Source organism: Hydra viridissima, unplaced genomic scaffold, assembly GCF_058129835.1.
Source record: "Hydra viridissima isolate aposymbiotic clone 2 unplaced genomic scaffold, HvirCarnegie_v1 scaffold_3, whole genome shotgun sequence".
Taxonomy (NCBI): Eukaryota; Metazoa; Cnidaria; class Hydrozoa; order Anthoathecata; family Hydridae; genus Hydra; species Hydra viridissima.
This window is the reverse complement of record NW_028324302.1, coordinates 6,649,268-6,669,924: the sequence shown is the minus strand read 5'-3', so window position 1 is coordinate 6,669,924 and position 20,657 is coordinate 6,649,268. Positions and strand designations below refer to the sequence as shown.

The 20,657-nt window shown below is 31.7% G+C and overlaps 1 protein-coding gene across 2 annotated transcripts; it reads right to left on the bottom strand.

Moving 5' to 3' along the window:
* Positions 1–14,392: 14,392 nt before the first annotated feature.
* Positions 14,393–20,436, bottom strand: LOC145202610 (STAGA complex 65 subunit gamma-like). Of its 2 annotated transcripts, XM_090082643.1 has the most exons (6): positions 19,681–20,436; positions 19,437–19,584; positions 15,481–15,730; positions 15,285–15,400; positions 15,005–15,148; positions 14,393–14,776 (listed from the first exon to the last, which is right to left on the bottom strand). In XM_090082643.1, the coding sequence occupies exons 1-6, from the start codon at positions 19,833–19,835 to the stop codon at positions 14,732–14,734; spliced, it is 858 nt and encodes a 285-aa protein (XP_089938769.1). In that variant the 5' UTR covers positions 19,836–20,436; the 3' UTR covers positions 14,393–14,731. The 2 variants fall into 2 exon arrangements, with proteins under 2 accessions (XP_089938769.1, XP_089938770.1); XM_090082644.1 differs by lacking the exon at positions 19,681–20,436 and having other exon boundaries at positions 15,481–15,618; positions 19,437–19,560.
* Positions 20,437–20,657: the final 221 nt, after the last annotated feature.

Sequence of the window (20,657 nt, the reverse complement as noted above, 5' to 3'; positions counted from 1 at the left end):
GACAGATTTGACTTGTATAATATCTACTCTATACAAGATATAACATAAAATTTAGTATTACTATGTATCTAAATGATGCATTTAAGAAATTTTTATAATTTTTAATATGGATTTGATATTTATTATTTATTCAGAACACTTTTAAAATTGTTGGGTCATGTGACCCGTTCGGCTTTAGGGACGAATAATATGTTGATTAAGATTGTTGTCAACAATTATCAGTATTGTTATAAAAAAGCACTCAATAAAATAATTAAGTGTTTTTATAAAAAACATTTGAATGATTCTGGTTTAAGTCTTTTAAATTGCATAATTAATCAATTAATAATCTTTAATATGCTTTTTAATATTTTAGTTTTTATCTATTTTCTGTAGAAGAATTTCAGCTCCACCTGAAAAGAAATTCAATACACAAGTAGTGGATATTTTTGAAGTAACTGATTGCAATGAAAGTGATTTGGATAATAATTCTACTGATGATAAGGGTTACGAACTAGACTCTGAGAAAATAGGACCGCAGTAGAGCATAAAGACAAACAACGTTTTTGAAAAATGTAAAGTGTATCTTTGTTATACAGAGCAAAGGTATTGTTTTAGAAGCATTCAACTTTGTTAAATAAATTTTTCTAAACATCAAAGTTTTTTTTTTTTTAATGTGTATAAAAGTATATCATTTACAAACCTACGAAACCCAGTGGGTCACCTGTGAAACAAACTGAATAAGAAGGTCAAGGTCACAAAAACTTTTGGAAAAAAAATTGATATTAAACAACTTTGACATCATTTGAATGTATACAAAAATTTTAAAACCACTTTAAGAAAATATGGGTTTCAGGGGGTTATGGTGATCTCTGAAAAAAGCTGTGGTAAATTTTGACTCAACATTTTTTTCGTTTACATTTTTTGTCAAAATCCAATAATCAAATGCATATTACTATTCATTTTATCAATAATCAAATGCATATTATCAATTGCATTTTATCATTTGCATTTCAAAAGAAAGTTTCCTGACTTTGTAGAATGTATATGTGAATTATCTTCAGGTGCTAACTTTGTAACATATCTGAAGATATTTCAGATGTCCATTACCTCTAGAAAGAAAAAAAGTTCTCAATATTATAGATTTTACCGATTGTTTTAACAATCGTCATTTCAAAAATAAGCTTAAAAATAAAAGCTCATAATGTATTAGCTACAGATCAACATTAAGTTGACTTATAGCATCACAAATGCCCTTATTAATTAAGATAATTTATTAAGAAGAACGCAATACGAACAACCAGATTCTGCAAAATGTCATCACAGCCAATAAAATCAGATAAAATCAAGTAAAAACAATTTAAATCAATAAAGCTAACAAGAATGAACAGCCACATAAGTATTCAATAATTTAGAAAATCAGGGTTTTTTTTTTTTAATCATCTCATTCAGCGGTTTGTCAGCTCTTCACTTCGTTGACAAACTTCTTGATTCTCGAACAACATTGTCATGGGTAGAGCAACTTTGAACAGGTTGTTAAAAAAAAGTAGGGTTGCAGCTGAGTGCATTCGTAAGGTCTCAAACAAAGCAAAATCTTTATCAAAGTTAAAGAGCTTGGGAGTGAGTCTTGAAAGGGAAATTAAAACTCTTTATCTTTTTTAAAATGGTAAAAATTGTTAAAAGTGACAAACAAGAAATCAAGTTGTCACCAATCTGATAGAATCATTCTTTCATTGAAATATGAATTTCTTTTACATATACTTGCTCTTCCAAAAAACAAAGTGAGCAACAGCTGATGAAAGATGATAATAATGCAGCTGAACTAGCAATACCAACATCAATTGTTATTGCAACCAGGATGGTTCTAACTGAATTTCTGTATTCGCAGCAAAGAGGAACTAAAAATATTGTTTTTTAAATGAAAACAGTTTTTTTTATGGCAAACTATTTTATTTATTTATTTTTGAACCAACAGTTCGTGATTAAGCTGGGAGAAATGTAGAATTTTATAGTATGAGAATTTATCGAAAAAAAATTAATGCAAATAATGGAAAATTTAAGAAGTTTAAGTATAGCTAACTTAAAAAGCTAAAAATATTTATAAAATTGTGTGTGTGTGTGTGTGTGTGTGTGTGTGTGTGTGTGTGTGTGTGTGTATGTGTGTGTGTATTGTTTGAGAATTTATGTTTTTGGAAACCGTGATTTGGGGACTGAATTTAAAAGAACTTTTGTTTGTATAAAAATAATAACAAACCACACACTCATTCTAGAAATGATTTTTATGACTATTTCAGGATCATAATGGAGATTTCAAAAGTTTTGTTATTTTTTTTGGATCAACTTTATTTCAAAAAGTAAGTTTAAACATACTAGTCAAAACTCTATTTTTGGACCCAAAAAAAGATACAAAGAAATTTTCTATATCTTCCCATCTTCTAAACAATTGCTCTTTAAGAGAATATTCAATTTAGGGAAACAAACGGTAATCTGGTAGTGTTTAATCTGGTGAATAAGCAGAATGTGGCTCTACCTCCCAGCCTAATTCAAATATTGCATTTTGTGATTGCACATGTGGATAAGGAATGTCATTCAGCAATATATCTTTTTGCATTCCATGACCTGATCCAGTTCTTCTTTCTAACATTTACTTCATTTTTTCTAACATTTACTTCATTTTTTCTAACATTACTTCATTTTTTCTAACATTTACTTCATTTTTTCTAACATTTACTTCATTTTTTCTAACATTTACTTCATTTTTTCTAACATTTTCTTCATTGAAACGTCTTATTTGTTGAGAATAACATTTTGCTAAGCTTCAAATAACGCAGAGTACAATATAACTTTCATGTGCCACCAAACTCATAACATCACATTATTATAGTAGTAGCCTCTTTTTGGAATTGCAACTGTGGATAAACCAGGACTTAATCATTTTAAGGAGTGGTAACTTTATTTTTTTGATAGTTGTCTTATTTTTTATTCATAATTGTCTAGTTAGACTAATGGTGGTGGCCCATGTGAATTATTTAAAGTGAATTAAAGTACTTTCACACAGGTTATTCAGTGCTTATATTATCTTACTCATGTAAAACCAGCTGCAGATACTATAGATGTTACTGAGTGAATTAAAAAGACTTTAAAATCAATTTGGGCTGCATTAATTACAAGCATGGTAGAGCAATAACCAAACAAAATCTAAATGTATATTTGGATAAGATCTTTGATTTTTCTGCTAGTTCTAGCCTAAGAAAAACATACTTTTCAATGATTGAAAAGTATCATATAACAACCAAATTGCCCAGAATAACATGTTGTATGTGTTTGCTTTCAAAATTCGAAAGTACCTCTTGAAAATAGAGTTTATCTTCAAGATAAGATGCAGAAAACTGATCCAAAGGGAGCATATCAACTTTCTTCAGTTGATAAAATAATTTTCAAGATTTTCTTTGGAATTAGTCAGAAAAAACTTAGGTGATGCTCTTGCAAATGCTTTACCACCTGATATTAAACATGTCTTGAGAAATGTTAATATCAATCACATCTTGATTGACAAGGGCAAACTAAATAAGGCTAAAGCACAACTAAAGATAGTTAAAGAAAGTTAAGGTTTAGAAAAAAAAAATCTGAACATAAAAATTTTAATGAATTCCTAATGCAAAATTGAGCTTAACGATGATGTTCGTGTAATTTTAAGACAACTAAATTCTATATCCGTTTTATATTTCCTCATCAAGTTCATCCGCTTTTACAACTTAAATATCATTTCTAAATTCATTGTGCACAATGAATTATGCACAACGAGCCATGTATATGGTCATTGAACTACATATTCCTTGTGCACAATGAATTACACAATGACGCAACTACAACACCCCTTGATCTCTAGATCACAAAGTCTGCATATCTATTCGGAAACTTCCGCACTCGCGTCGATCTTCGGCGATACAGGTTGTCCGCAATGGGTTCTTCCGATCCTCTAGTAGGAAAATTGGCTACGATGGGAACAGGACGGACGTCCGACATGTGTCTCGGCTATCCATTGATTTCTACCGAAACTCCTCGTCCTTCATCTGAAACTTTTCCTCTGTTCCATTCGCTCGTACATTTCGAGTCAGGTGGTTTTACAAATACTTCTTGTCCTTGAAAATAATTGGGAGAACTTCTTCGTTGGTTTTGGCAGAAGTTGTGTGTGGTTTCCACTCATAAGAAAATATAGCTTTGTAGGGGAGCGATGTTTTCTCGCCATTTTTCCTGGGAGCCACGTTATACCAATATACCATTTTTAGCGGATCTTTGCCACTTCTGGCTGCCATTCGCTTGATAGTGCGGTGATGACGTTCAACAATTCCGTTCCCTGATGGCCTGTAAGCGCAACGAAACAAGATGGACACTCCCCATTCTGCGCATAATTCACTAACGAGTTTTGAGCGAAATGTCTTGCTGTTGTCAAGTAGAACTTGCCATGGAGGCCCTCTTTCTCGAAATATTTCCTCTAAATGGAAGCACACTGTTGTTTCTTTCTTGTTCTGTAGCTTTCTCCAAATTGCAAACTTGCTCTTTTTTCCACAGTCAATGATAGACAAATAAATCTCTGATTTATAGTGGGTAACATCGATAGCTAAACGGTGCCAACTCTTTCCAACTTCAAGATTTCCTTCTTCCCACTTAATTGGCGCAGGATCCACTGATAAACATCTTTCGCAACTTTTCACGACTGATTCAACATCTTTTCTACTAACCTTCTCCTTCGGATATGTCTGTTTCATCAAATAAAGGGTTCAATTGACTCCAAAGTGATGAAGATTATGAAATGACTTCACATCAGGCGGTACAACACTTGCTGTCATTGCAGAATGTTTTAAATGCAGCCAGTTCTGCGGTACTCTCGTAAGAACATCGGCTTTATTTTCTGCTGACTTTATCAGAAAAAGTTTTAATTTTATACCGCACTCCTTCACAAGGTCTTCAATTAACGACAACCGGCAACGGACAAGTAGTTCTCCAAGACCGTGTACTCGAACGGGTTTGTCACCGATAATTAAGGAGTTCAACCAGCCGGCAACAGTAACCGAATCACAATTTATGGTAATACATTCGAATCCCCATTTTGTTGCTAGATTTATTCCTTTTATCACGGCTTCTAACTCTGCAAGGTTAATGTGAGCCGAATCATCTTGCTTTCTCAGCCACGAACAGTCTTCTACTATTTCCCTAGCCACTTCCAACACTATGCCAACGGCTAAGCTGCTTGTATCGCACCACACTGTTGCTTCGGAAGTGTTTTTGACGTTCCATGACCCATGAACGGAATCTTCTTTTGTAAGTCTTTCATTTAAACTGTTTACTAATTTGACAATACATTCGTCCCCAAAAGAGTCCCATCCACAACTACTCGAAACCCTTTTTAGATAGCTGCACGAAGGGTGCAACCAACTTGCTATTGGAAAATGTCCGGTCAGCTGTCCGCACCAAGAAAAGATTTGCCGACGTGTCATTTTTCCTTCAGGAACTTTAGGTATGTTGTCACGTTTCCAACGGACTTGGTTGCGTTGTTTGTACACTCGCAATCCAAGCACACGACCGCCGACAAGTTTTTCTGGCAACTTAGAATCCAAGCCATATTTTTCCAAGAGTTCTCGAACTCTGCAACTTGTCACTGTTATTATTGACAATGATATCATCAATAAATGAGTCCGTTCCAAGCCTCGACAACTTTGTCTAAGGATAATACCTTTTTTAAAATTTTGGTCATTATTTTGGGCGCCAAATTTAAACCAAAACCCAATCTTGTTGGACAATAACGCTGCCCTTCATATTCCACGACATTATGGATTTACACCCGCGTTTTCAATATTTTGGACTCTTGGTAATAATGATACATCAAAAGATGCTCAATCGCTTTGATAATAATGACACATCAAAAGATGCTCAAACGCTTTGAGCTTATTGTAGTACTGAGACACATAATCATTACATTCAATGATTGACACGCGATGTTTACATTGAAAACCTAATTTGTCTGAAGAGAAGCACCGTTCTTTCCTCGGTGCTGGGCTATTCGTTCGAAGGACAAAGTGAGTTTTCCAGTTGCTTCCAATGCTAGAAGCAAGTAAACAAGAGCGCATAGTTTCGAGCTGCAGGGAAATATTGTTAAACAAATGGTATAATGTCGCGCTGGTGTTGATGCCAACGACAACATGTGACCAATCAGCAAAAACTCAAGCAGGTCACAGAACGAGCTGGATGGAACAGTTCATGCTGGTTGAGAGCTCAATTCTAGTGATACGTAGAACTGAGATGAGTTCTTGTAAAATACGGTGAAAAGATTGACATTCGGTGTTATAGTAGCCTCAGCGTTTGCATTACTACGAAGCAGAGTCAAAGTTTCGGTTCAGCCTGCTCGTTATAACCATGTTTTTGCCTAGAGACAATATGTCGTTGAGGTTTTGTCAGGTACATACAGGGCCTCACAGAGGCTAAGTGAGGCCCAGACTTCTTTAACATTTTCAGGCCCCTGACTGATTTTTATGCTACATATTTTGCGTTTTGTAAAGTTGAGTTTTTATGAGACGGCATCTTATCTTTTAACTTTCTCCGTCCATTGACAGATTGCGCCCAAAAAGATGACAGATTTCCATTACTTTTGTTGGCAATATAGTACGCTATACAGCACATAGATTGTTTCTCCAAACTCCAGTAAAAACTGTTTCTTGCCCATGCCTCATCATTTGTAAGAGTTTTGGCGAGTAAGCTCTAAGGAAATGAACTATAGCTGCATTTCGTGGAATGGTACTGGGAATATTGAAGCAAGTCATTTAACAAACATTTCCATTTGGGTAGCATTGTTCTTGTCTTGAGTTTCAATCTCTTGTTCTGACTGACCTCTTATTTTATCTAGACGATTGTATTCTATCAAGGTCAGTTCTTATCCTTTTATAGACAATTTATTACGCGCAAAAACAAGAAAAAAAGAGGAAGCTTTTAACTAATTAACGAACTTGTAAAATTGCGTGAGGGCGATCTTATGCGTTTTATTTTATGATAGAGGATTATAGAGGCTTTAAGAGGTTAAGGAAGGTATGGGCTCTTGGGTTAAATGGAAGGATCGTAGAGGTTAGGGTTGAGGTTGAGGGTCTGGGGACTATTCGGTTAGGAAAGGGGAAGTGCTGGTTGTTAAAGGGTTAGGGTTATGTTGTCCGTCCTCAGTGAATTCTAATATTCTACACTTTTCATTATAATATTTATTAATGTGTAATGGTTAGCACTTTTTTATTTATTACGTTAACAAAATACAAATAATATTTTCTTTTTCTTCTTGCAGTGTCTAATATTTTTTTTTTCAATTCTCTTTTATTCTTCTTCTTTAAACGAATATCTCTTCTTCTTTTCCTTTATTAGAAGTTTTCAAATTTCCGCTTACTTTTGTTTGATAAATACTTTTCCTTATTTCTGTTGAATTCTATTCTTCTTCTATTTATTAAAATCTTTTTTGCTCTTCTTCTTTATTTACCTATAAACTTCTTGTGTTTTCAAAAACTCGTCAATCGCAAAAACTTTCTCTCTAAAAACTGATTTCACAAAAAAAACTTTGATCTCCCAAAAAACTGTTTAGTTTTTCTCTTTTTTGTTCATCCAAAAAGAAGCCCTTCATAACTCTATTTTTGAGATTTTGTAGTTTTCCATTGTTGCTTTTTTTTTTTTTTTTTTTTTTTTTGCTATACCTACTCATCCATTTATTTACTTGACAAGTAAATAAGTCTTTTTATTTTTTTCATCATTACGCTTGACGTTTGGTGATATAAAAATCTGAAGTCAAAGTCTTTCGAGTGACAAATGGAGAACCCTTAAGTACACAAGAGCAAATCGCTTGCCACACAAAGATCTTCGGAATAAACTTTTCTGTTTGAGTATACTTTGTTGCTGACATAGATACCTTTTGACTGATAATAATATTGATGGCAGGGAAACTGTGAGAAATCCTTTTTGCAGTATGTTTCGTCGTTCTCAATCTTACATATAAAGATTAAATTATGTGTGCATGTGCGCTATACAAATCCACAGTTTTGATCCGATCCTCAAGAAATTTTGCACACTGGTCTATTTTCTCACAGGGAAGTGAACAAAGTTCTACTTTCCTCCAACTCTCCTTGCCCGGGCGAGGAAGTGATTATGGAGCTAATAATTTTGATAGTTTTTACCATTGAAAACTAAATATGTTTTAGCGGTTTTTTATGACGATTTAGGAAAAGTGTACGATGTAAATGAACGAGAAAATTTGTAAAACAGGTTTTTTGTTTGGAGAGATTATTGCGATTTATCAATGTGTTTGTTGCGAAAAACCTAGATTACCATAGTGTGGTTTAGTTCCCAAAAACCACTTTGCTACAAATGTATTTTTGATTATCATAGTATAGCCTTATATTTAATAGTTGGAAAACCGGGCGCATTGCCATCATATCAAGGAAAGCCCAAATAGACTTTTACAATCCTTGCATCATACAGGGAAATGCTTTTAGTAAACGTTGTTAGTGATGATTAGTAAGGAAAATAAAAGATATCATTTTGGTCACCTGACCCTAGAGTGTACCTCTAATTGGGTTCAGGGTATGGGGGAGGATTACCCTGAATTTGACTAGGAAGGATCATACAGGAAAACTGTTTTATCAAAAGTTGTTTATTAGGATTAGTTAGGGAAAAGAAAACTATCAGGGTGGTCACCTGAACATTGGGTGACCCCTTAATAAGATTAAGCATGTGTGTGGGGTTAACCCTGAATTTGCCTAGGATCCATCATACAGGGAAATTCTTTTATTAAAAGTTGCTAGTTATGATTAGTTAAGGAAAAGAAAATCATCTGTGTAGTCACCTGACCTAGGATGGCCATAAGTTTAAATTTTATTTATTTTATATCTTTTAATTTTTTCCCGGGAAACTTCAGCTCGTAATGCATAAAATTTTCTCGGTGGAAAAGTTTAACGAGCTTCCTTGCGCGGCGAATTTTTATTCTCTATATATTTTTATTCTCCATATATTTTTATTCTCCATATATTTTTATTCTCCATATTATTTTTAACCACATCGCAAAGCTCAGAAATTTGCTTATAAGGAATCTTCTTCTCTACAGCACGTATTATTAAATTCATTTTTATTCTCCATCAATTGATCGTTTTGGAATTTTTTTCTTGGTGTAAGCTTTCAAACCCTTGCTCTTGAGTGCTTTTCTAGCAAGGAAACAACTGCATTCGAACTTTTTAGCGAGAGCTCTTTGGGATTGGCATGGATTTCTTGTAATTGACTGGATGATCAAATTCGCTTTGTTTTTATCAACAAAATCTTTCTTCCTTCCACCGCCTCTTTTTCTTTCGATAGTTTGAGTCTCCTTGTATCTCCTCAGTATGTCTCCTTGCATCTCCTCAATATGTCTCCGACTGAAGATTTAGCGACTTTTGACAATTTTGCAATTTTTGAATGTGAGGTTGGATTTTGAAGAAAAGTTTCCAAAACCTTTTTCCGATTATTCAATGATTTACTCATTTTAGACCGGTAAACTGATTGTATTAGTAAAACACCAATACAATTAAATTATTTATATAGAACGGCATTATAAAATAATTTTTGAATTAACTTGTTGAGTATTTCTCGAGTTATTGTTAATTACATCCGACCGGAAAGTTTTGAGCCCAATCGATAAGTAACTAAATTAATTCTGTTTTTTTTTTCAGGAACTAAAATACAACCTTTTATGGAACTGAGTTTCATTTTACAGTCATTGGACGTTTAAACATTTTCAACTGCTCATTTATCAACCTGAATTGAATTTTAAATTGCTCATTACTTTTGTGAGCTACTCTGTGTGATAACAAAAACTAAATAATAATCATTTGTGCAGGGTACAAGAACAGCTACTGAATATATATGGCTTTTGTTCAATCAGCGGATTGAACAAAAGCCATATATATTCAGTAGCTGTTCTTGTACCCTGCACAAATGTTTTATGTTTTAAAAGTAGCAAAGGATGATTGAAAATCTGACTGAAAAGAAGGCTGATAACGATGTTATTTCAGAAATAATTTTGAAGAAAGTACGATATCAATACAAGCTAGCTGGTACTCTAACAGTTTGCAAAGATTAAGGACCGTGCTATTAAAGTGTATATGAAACGCCTGATCCTGCAGAAAATACCATCTAAAAGAGGATTTGTTCTTCACTCAAAAAAAGTAAGGGTTAATTAAAGGTTTTTTACTTCTCTCTGAAGTTGCAGACGATATGAAGGTTCCTAAACTTGAAGTGAAATTCCTTGAAGATTAACGTTCTGAGAAACCAGAATAAGGAGGGAAATTTAAAGAAAGAGAATAAAAGGTTTACTGTACTTTCATTAATACCAAAAAAGTAGTGATTGCTATGATGATGATGATGATGATGATGATGATGATGATGATGATGATGATGATGATGATGATGATGATGATGATGATGATGATGATGATGATGATGATGATGATGATGATGATGATGATTTTCTTTTAACTCTAGCTTGTAATTTTCAGAACTTTCAATTGCTCAGCAGCTTTTTAAAGAACCTATATATATATATATATATATATATATATACAGTTGTGGACAAAATAATAGTAGTATGATTAAAATTAACGAATTAATATTATTATCTTTAAACAGTTACTGAAAATGAAATTGTAATACTGGATTATTAATTAAATAGGTGTGAGATGATAAACTAATTAGTAGAAAATTTTAAACTTTTGCTTTTATTTAAAATAATAATATAAGTATAAAAAACAGGTTGGACATAATAATAGTAGTATTAATTTATTTAATGTTATATTGCAAATAATTTATTTTATTAACAAAAAAATGATATAAATTTAATTAAACAATAGTAAAAAATTAGTATTTAATCGCATGCCCCCGGTTTTTTATCACAACTTTGCATCTATTCGGCATTGAGTTAATCAAATTTTGACAACGTTCTAAAGGAATGTTGTTCCAAGCATTCTGGACAACTTGCCATAACTCCTGCTGATTTTTTGGTTTTTGACTATAAACTGCCTCTTTTACATTGGTCCAAAGGTTTTCGATCGGATTGAGATCCGGTGACTGTGCAGGCCAATCCATAACTGCAACCCTATTCTCAATGAACCAACTTTTTACCCTGCGACTGGTATGATTTGGGTTGTTGTCCTGCATATAAACCCATCTTAGGGGCATATCTTCTTCTGCATAGGGCAACATGGTATTTTGTAATATTTGAAGGTATTTGTCTTGGTCATTATGGACCATCAATCTTATAGATTGGCCCTACGCCATAATAAGAAAAACAACCCCAAATATTTATTTTTGCTCCGCCATGTTTTACAGTTTTTATGGTGTATTGCGGTTTGTATGCAGAGTAAGGTGGCCTCCTTACATACATCCTGCGTCCACTTGACCCAAATAAAACAATTTTGCTTTCATCAGACCACAAAATATTACGCCATTTTGAAACAGGCCAATCTGCATGTGTTTTCGCAAAATGTAATCTTGCTACCACATGCTTTTTTTTCAAAAGGGGAACTTTTCTTGGGCTTCTGGCGACTAACTTACTTTGTACTAACTGCCTACGTATTGTTCTCGAAGAAACGCTTAAATTTAAATCTTCTTTAATATGGTGGGATGTTATAAAAGGATCGGCAACAGCAGCACGTTTTATCAATCTGTCTTCATGTTCAGTTGTTTTTTGTTTTCGGCCCCTTGTTTCGCCTACATTTTTCCATTTTAGAGCATTTCTAATCCTCATAGGAGAATAACCTGATGTCTCTTGAATAAATTTTTATGTTTTTCCTTCTTGTTTTGATTTAATAATTAGTTGTCTCTTTTCTGCACTACAATGCTTTGCACGACCCATAACTCCTATTTATAAAATAAATTTATACGATTATTTTATATATTTCATTAAATTAACACTAAAATTAATCTTACCTTTAATTAGTCTTACTAAAACCAAATAAACAAAAAGCTAATATAAATAATTTGACAGGAAACAACAGATATGTTATTTTAACCTACAAATCTAGATATGTTCGTATATAAAATTCGGGACTTCCCTAAAGTAATTTTAACAGTGCTACCAACATTTTTTACTCCCATTTCATTATTCAGTGTTTGTATTACTGTTATGCCTAAATTTATTAACTTATATTTAAATTTACATAAAATTATTATCACAAATGATTGTTTTACTAGCCACTACTATTATTTTGTCCACAACTGTATATTTAATTATGAATTCCATAATTTTGAATGCCTATTTTAATAACTTTTTAACAATTCTTATACCTTTTTGCTAAACACAAATGGTATTCAATATTTTTTAGACATTAAACGCACACCCTGTAAAAATGACAATTAATACCAACTTCATGTCCTCTGGGAACCCCTTTAGGGGTAAATAGTAAATGGGTACAAGGTTCAACACAAGAAATTTCAAAAGCAAAAATGGCCGTCCGAGCAAGATATTCACAATCAAAGATTTTGGTTCATAATTCTCATTTTTGCCATATAGATATTGTCAAAACTTAATAAACTCTTTTTTTTTTTTCTATATTGAGAAGCTATTTATTGCTACTAATAGAAACAGCAACTGTTTGCAAATGGGCACCACAATCATGTACTTGGCAGAGTGGATATACTAGGGTGTACGTTTTAACCATATCATTAATTTTAAGACAAAACATGAAACAGACAAATAGTCGCGTATCAGGATGATCTCGTCTGAAACGACATAGGTGAACACCGGCTCAGGGCATGGTAATGTTAGTTTTGCATCAGCACTGGCACCCAGAGCGTTTCGGTAGGCCTGGATCGCGATAGTTAGGTCCACAAGATTTTCAGACTGTCCTACTGATACCAGGGTTGTGTTGATCTGCCCTAGGCTCACGCATGGGATTGGTTCTATGCTGCCTTGAATTCATCGTGGCGCTGAAACTCAGCCTTCACAATGTTCAAGAAGCGGTTCTGAATATTTATCACAGCTGTTGCTATTATTTTTTCTTCCAGAGAATTTCTTTTGGGTTTTTATAGAGGCTTCATGCTCCAGAAGCTTATGAAAATATCAAAAAAATCTTGGACCTCATATTGACAAGGTACCTTTTGTTGTTTCTTGTGATCTGAAGATTGCCAAAATTATCTGTGGGATCCAAGCAAAAGCTAGTAGTCACCCTTGCTGCTGGTGTCAATTGTATCAACAGATCTTGCCAATATTTGGGCTCTCCGAAGAATTGGCTCCATAAAGGAGTACTTCAAAGCTTTTGAATTGACAGGATACAATGTGAAACAGTTGCTGTTTCTATTAGTAGCAATAAATAGCTTCTCAATATAGAAAAAAAAAAAAAAAAAATATGTTAAGTTTTGACAATATCTATATGGCGAAAATGAGAATTATGAACCAAAATCTTTGAATGTGAATATCTTGCTCGGACGGCCATTTTTGCTTTTAAAATTTCTTGTGGTGAACCTTGTAATCATTTACTATTTACCCCTAAAGAGGTTCCCATCGGACATGAAGTTGGTATTGTCATTTTTACAGGGTGTGTGCGGCTATCAAGTTCTACATCCATCACCAGGCGGAAAATCCTGTCTGGAATGTGATGCAACTGAAAAATTGTGGTTTGGTAACACTGAGAACTTATTCGACATGTTGTAAGTTAATATGTTTTCTCGCAAGATTTTATTATAAAACTAATGATCGTTCCATAGTTCTAATGATCGTTGCAATGTTCGAATGATCGTTCTAATGTTCGAATGATCTGAAACCTTTTAGAGAGTGCTACTAATTATGAACAGTAGAAAAAAGATGATCTAAGAACACGGAAAATTTACTGAGCCATTTTGTAGCTGAATGGTAAATTCATTATGAGCAATTACCTAAAATAAATTTTGATACATCCATCCATCCATCCATACATAAATACATACATACATACATACATACATACATACATACATACATACATACATACATACATACATACATACATACATACATACATACATACATACATACATACATAATGGTAACCATGCAAAATGTAGTTATTAACAAAAGTAAAACCAATGTCGCCACTGGGTCCGCAGTAACTGAACTGGTCTATGTGATATATTTGGTAAATATTAAGGAATTGCCTGTCAAGTAAATTTTGTAAAAATAATTAGAAAAAAGTTTCACAGTGGAGCAGAACAGGAAGTTCTAGAAAGAATTAAAATATATTTTTTGTACTTCATACATTTGTGGACTTTATGGCAACTATTTATTACCTATACCAACTATAGAAAATTTATTCTTCTATAAAGTAGTTACGAGATAAATTAGGTAGTTTATATGTACTTTAAACGCTTAACATAATTTAAAAAGTTAAAGATTTATAACTATTTTCATTCTATAGTCATAAATATACATATTTATCATCCATCTCACTATTTTAAAGAGTGTTTTTGAAAGACTTTTCAGAGAATTTTCAGCACGCGAAATTCACGAGACATCCACCAATATGAAAAAATTCAAAAGGCTTTGGATAAGAATTTCTTTAGTACGTATCTGAACTACTGATAGTTTATGTAAAAGGCCTGTACATATACGCAAAAGGTCTCATTCGATATTATTCGACGGTTAGTGAAATGAAAAAAGTCAGTAAACTTCGATGTTGCGATACTTTAACAATTTAACGCCAATGGCATAAAACCGAAGATTTAAACGTTATGGGTTTTCTTCTTTAACATCTGAAGATTTGGCAGAAGATCCCTAAAGTACAATTAAGAAACATGTTGAAAAAAAGATTTTACTAAATGTTTTTAAGTTTGTTTTTTTTTTAAAAAAAAAAAGAAACAGTTTTGAAGAGAACTTTGATCTTTCATTCTTGTAAACTTTTAAAATGTTTTTATATGCTCGAAATATTAATTTCTTTTTTGTTAAAAGAAATCAGTTTTGCTCAAAAAACAATGCAGGTTTTAAATTGCAGTTAAACCATACTTTAAGAAGATTGTATTCCTCAAGCAACGCAACATTTTCTTTTTCTAATTTAACAGCAACTTGTTTTACTTTTCTCAACCAATAGTCTTGCAACGAAGATAGACTTTCCATTAAGGCTCCAGATAAAACCGAGTTTATGATATCCTTGAAATTAAGTTTAGAAAACAGCAAAAAAAAAAAAAAAATCTCTTATTTATCAACTTGAAAAAATTTAAATTAAGGTTTTCATAGTAAAAGAAGATTTATCCGTTTATGAAAAACCAACTGCAAAATGAAATACCATTGCATTTGCATCGGGCGACGAATGCTCTAAACGCTCTCTCAATAAAGCACAGAGCTTCGTAAGATGTTCAACTGCCACATCTGTAAATGTATTCAACGACGATTCTGATGCTGCTATAAAGATATTGAAAAATATTTAGTAAGAAAATTTACTTTATACAGGTATTTACAAGAAAACGAAAGAAGCTGTTTACTTTCAAACCCAACATGCGCCATGATGGTAGCTATAGATTTTAACAACAATTGTCTCGAGGACAAAGCGCTTAGGTAAGGACAACTTTCCACTTTCTTTTCGATTTTATTTTCGAGTTTATCTTCTTTAACAGCAAATTCTGTGGATAAAAATGTTGGAGTAATAGAATGCACTAATTGGCCTTCACTGGAACAAAACCTTTTAGGTAGTATTGGGGGCGGTGGCAGAGCTTGACTTTCACTGGTTACTTTCTTTTAAAAATTAGAAAATTTTCATACATAAATATAGAAGCATAATATGTGGTTATATAAACTAGATACTCACAAAACCAAAATAGAGGGTGAGTTTAATATCTCATAATTGGATTGCCAACTTAATGCAAATATATGGAAAATGAATTTTTTTCGTATTTATAAGCTAAAAAAATAACAATGGAATAGCAAACAAATATGTGTAAAAGTGATAAAAAATATTTGAACGTATTTTTCTGCTGCATTTAGAATATCGTAAAACAGAGTTATTTTAAATAAAGAGCAAACTTTGTACATCAAACATGTTTTTAAAACTCAAATATTCTGCTTGCTTTTCAGCCAAAAAGATTTTTGAATCTGGTTCTCTAGAAGTACTAAGGCTGCAAACTCACTTCAAATCAACATTTAGTTAGTAAAATCTATCAAGAGCTTCACAAATTTTTAAATTACTTTCTTAATATATAATTCAGATAAACTTTGAGAAAGTAATTTTTTATTTTAAACATCTAAAATCTTTTCCAGGAAAACTTTGGATAATGCCTAAGAATAAAGAAAAAATGAAAAATAGACAATTCTTACTCTTGAAAATCACAATTAATTTGGAAAACACAACTTAAGACATGGATAATGCAAATTTATTAGAAATGAGATGGAGACAGTTCATACTTAAAGAGCAGTTTGCCTGGTGATTTCACGGCTCAGAGCTATGTTCCCATTAGTTCTCCAATGCTTTTCAGAACTTTGTGAATTTCCTACTTAAAACCCTGTGGTTAATAAGCAAAGCAAATCAGGCAATGTTTTCCCAGAAAAAAATGTTTCATGGAATGAGATTGCAGCAGGTCATTCTGGTAATAATTATACCAGGATGATTTATCATATTCTATGAAATTTAAAAAATTATAACTTTATCAGTTGGCCATTTACTCGCAAGCCGCCCATTTACCCAACTTTACAGTAAATAATCTGCACAAAGTTACCCTAAAAATTCAGAAAACATTCAAATTTTATACCACCCTGGTTCAGCTTTGTGGCTTAATTTTATCAATTTTAAAAAAATAGCCATTAAGTTCAAAAGAATATTGTCTCTGTCCAAAGTAACCCCACTTTACAGTAACCAAGAAGCCCTTATCAAAACAATAACAAATCCTTTATTGATCAAGAAAATGTTAAGTGAAAGGATCGAACAACTTTGTGAAAGTCTTCACGTATTCATATTGTATGAAGTTCCTATTGTTGCTTCAGAAGCCTATTTGTACTGTTCAATATATTTGCTCCTAAAGATTAATTTTCATTTATGAGTTATATCTAAAAGAAATACAATCTTACCTCATTACATACAGACAGGGCAACAAACTTAAAAAAATACAATCCAACTAACTTGGTGACAAATGCATGTACATAATGGACATCAAACCCTTAAGATGATCAGGTCAAAAAAGTAGCTCTTCTTAACTTAAATTTCTTTATCTATCACTGTAAAAGTACCTTCCATGTTCCTTTTAAAATGTGCTACACAAATGATGTCATAAAGAGATTTCAAATTGCCAAAAAGTTGCTTACTTTTTTAGCTATCAACATCTTTTGTAAGGAACTTTAATGGTTTTTTAGTTTTGTCTTACACACCCAATTATTTGATACAAAATTAAAAATTAAAGAGGTTACCAACAGCTCTTAAGATTTTGCTCATGATTCAGTGTAACTAATGGTAAAATTTACAATATGTAACTTTTTTGTGAACATTAACTTTGACATACTTACAAAGTATTTATTTAACTGTTGTTATTGGAGACACTGAAGCAGACTACCATAAAGATGCCATATATTAAATGTGCTTCTGTTTTCATTTTTTTTAACTAATAACAAATAATCAACTAACTTAAATTCTAAAATTTACCATTTACAGTAAAATTACAAAGATGAAGTATTTTTATCTTTTTTTTTTTTTTTTTTTTTTTAAATATGATAAATCATTAATTAAACCACACCACTTTATTTCTAATTATTGTAATTAACGATTTGAAGTTACGAACAACAAAGACAAAAAAAATGTAATCTGCCCCAGAAAGAAAGTTGCTGCAAAAAACCTCAGCTTGACTGCTGCTGTCTGGCTCATGGGATAACAGAGAAATATTGTCATAAGCAATACAATGCACTAACCAATCCTATCAAAAGTTGCAGTAATTATATTCTTTATACTCAGAGAGCAATGAAAACTAATTCAAATGATAATCTAGCAATATTGGATGATGGATCAAAATATAAAATAAACCTCAGTACTCCAAATTATTAAATATTTCAGTCTTTAGAGGGATTGTTCAAAATTGTATTTTTCATTAAGAAGCTTTTAACTGTTGCACATTTTGATGGTAAAATGCACATGTAAATGGAACCTAATATGATTACATGCTTGTAATGCATCTGGTTTGGATATTGAAAAAATGCTTGATATATTGATGCTGCTAACTGGAACTGGAGCTTTAATGGGTCAAAAAGGTGGCTAAGTTAGGACAAGAAATTTTCAATGTGAAATGTATAACTTGTGGTATCTCTGTAAAGATTTTACATATCCTAATTAAACAATGATAAGAGTGATAACGACAAGATTGCCATTTTTTGTGCAACTCAAATAGTTTCTCATGGCTATTAAAAAGATTCCAAAGTCTTGTAATCACTTAGTTACAGACATTGTCACACCTCACTTACTGAACCTATTTGATTGAGCAGCACCAAAAAAAACGCTCCTAAGCACATCAAAATTGAATGACTTTTATAAGTGTTCATCAGGTTCATGACCCTTTGTAAGCTTCATCAGGTTCATAGCCCTTTGTAAGCTTCATCAGGTTCAATGAACTTTTATAACTTAACATCAAGTTCATTTCTTAAACAATAACTTTAAATAAATGTGCAATAATATATAAAATACGTTCAAGAAAAAAAATATATAAAAAGCAATTTGTGTAAGTTTTACCATGTTATAAGAATTAGGAATAAGATATGTTATTATTGTAATTCAATATCAAATGACTTTTTTTCCAACTTTATTGAATGTTTTTAATTGCACTAAAATAGAAAGAAGCTTTATCAAAGATTATACTGTGAGACTTTGGAGCCATGGTGATTACTCAAATAATTAGTAGTAAGAAAGACTAAATTTATTATAGAAAAATTGTACACAGAACATAACCATTAGGACCCTCCTAGTGAACTTTAATTCTTAAAAACATGAATTAGAAATCCATTACAAATTTACTAAAGAAATTATAGAAAAAGCAAACAATAACCTTGGAAAGATCCATGGATAGAAAATATGAAAAAAATGAAATGCATGAGTGCATTATGGTTATAGTTAATAGTTCATGCAAATATAAATTGAATATGGTATAACCATTCAACATAAGTAAAACAGCAAAAAAAAAGTTTATAAGAGTCAAACATGACTTTGGCAGCTTAATTTAACTTATCATTAGGGCAGTTCTTAGGAGCACTTGGTCTTAATAATTCTTTTAATTAAGTTAAAGATTACTGAGAGATAAGGAGATGTGTTATGAAAAGTTATTTGTAGCAATATAATTAGTTACATAACAATTACAATATATACCAATATTTACTCTTAAACCATCATTATTTAAATTGAAGTTTTTTAAAAAAATAAAATATTTTAAAGGTAAATGTTCCTCACTCAAGACAAAAAAAAACTAAATAAAACCTGAATATCAGTTTGATGGGAACGTGCTGCAGCCAACATACACCGTATTCTTCTTTTATAATGTTGGAGCTCAACAGATTGCAACAAATGATTTTGTCCAATACTATCAAGTGGTGGTTTCATCCATAATAAGTGGCGTTTGTTTAAACTAAACAGCAATTATTAAATACATTTTATCATATTAAGTCAAATGTTAGAAATAGATTTTTAAGTTTAAAAAATATCTATAAAAATATATATATACTCTTTCTTGGAGTGCTTATGGGACAATGGTGGTTCATATAATGGAGGTATTTCAAAGGAGTTTAAAGTATATTTTTGTTTCTCTCCTGCTTTTTCATCTGATAGATCAATCCTTTCTTCCTCTTCTATTTCACCCCATGGAACAAGGACATTCATTATATATAATACTAAAACTAAATCATTCAAAAAAAAATTTTTTTTTTGACTTTTTAAACTTATAAGTAAACTTATAAAAATTAAAAACAAGAACACAATTTAAGACCAAGACTGATAGTTATCTTTTTTTAAACAACAGCAGTGTAGTATACTTTTTGTATACTAAATTTTAAAATATAATTTTTAAAGGATATAACAAGACAAAAAATTGACTGGAAAAAAATGCTTAAGAAGATGTTTAGGGGAAGGTTGCACAAGAATAAATTTGGGTATTAATTTAGAGCTACCTTGCATATTTATCTTTTTAAAAAAGAAAACACAAAATAACATAACTTTAATCATTTCATTGTCTTCTGCAACAAGGCTCGTAAGATAAAGAAGTAATTTTCCCAAGAAAGAATATTTTTAATCCTAAGCTATTTATTTAAATTATATTTTATCTACAATCATTTTTACTACTTAAAAATTCATAAAGAAAATTTACAAATTTAAGTCAATTTACTGTAAACTGCAGACAATTTATTGTCATTGTTACATCAATTACAGTTTATTTAAAGCAAAATACTCATTTGGATGTAAACTTTTAAATTTGTTTGTAAATATGTAATATGTAGATACTTTTATAACTACTTTTATACTTCCTAATTAGGTGATAGGCTATTCCTAAACTTTTTGGTCCTTTAAGAGAGCTATAAAGTTTTAAAAGATTTTTGGAATTCTTTCAAAACATCAAATCAAATTTTCGACATCGTCTGGTACAAATAATTTAAAATTTGACAGATTATATACTTTTTTGTTATTTAATCATCAAATACCATCAAA

Coding starts and splice junctions, on each gene's coding strand:
- LOC145202610 (XM_090082643.1), bottom strand. CDS start 19,835: ATGAATGTCCTTGTTCCATGGGGTGAAATAGAAGAGGAAGAAAGGATT. Junction 15,731..19,436: donor CCCATCAAACTGATATTCAG/GTTTTATTTAGT, acceptor AATTTTTAAAAG/AAAGTAACCAGTGAAAGTCA. Junction 14,777..15,004: donor AGGAATACAATCTTCTTAAA/GTATGGTTTAAC, acceptor ATTGTACTTTAG/GGATCTTCTGCCAAATCTTC.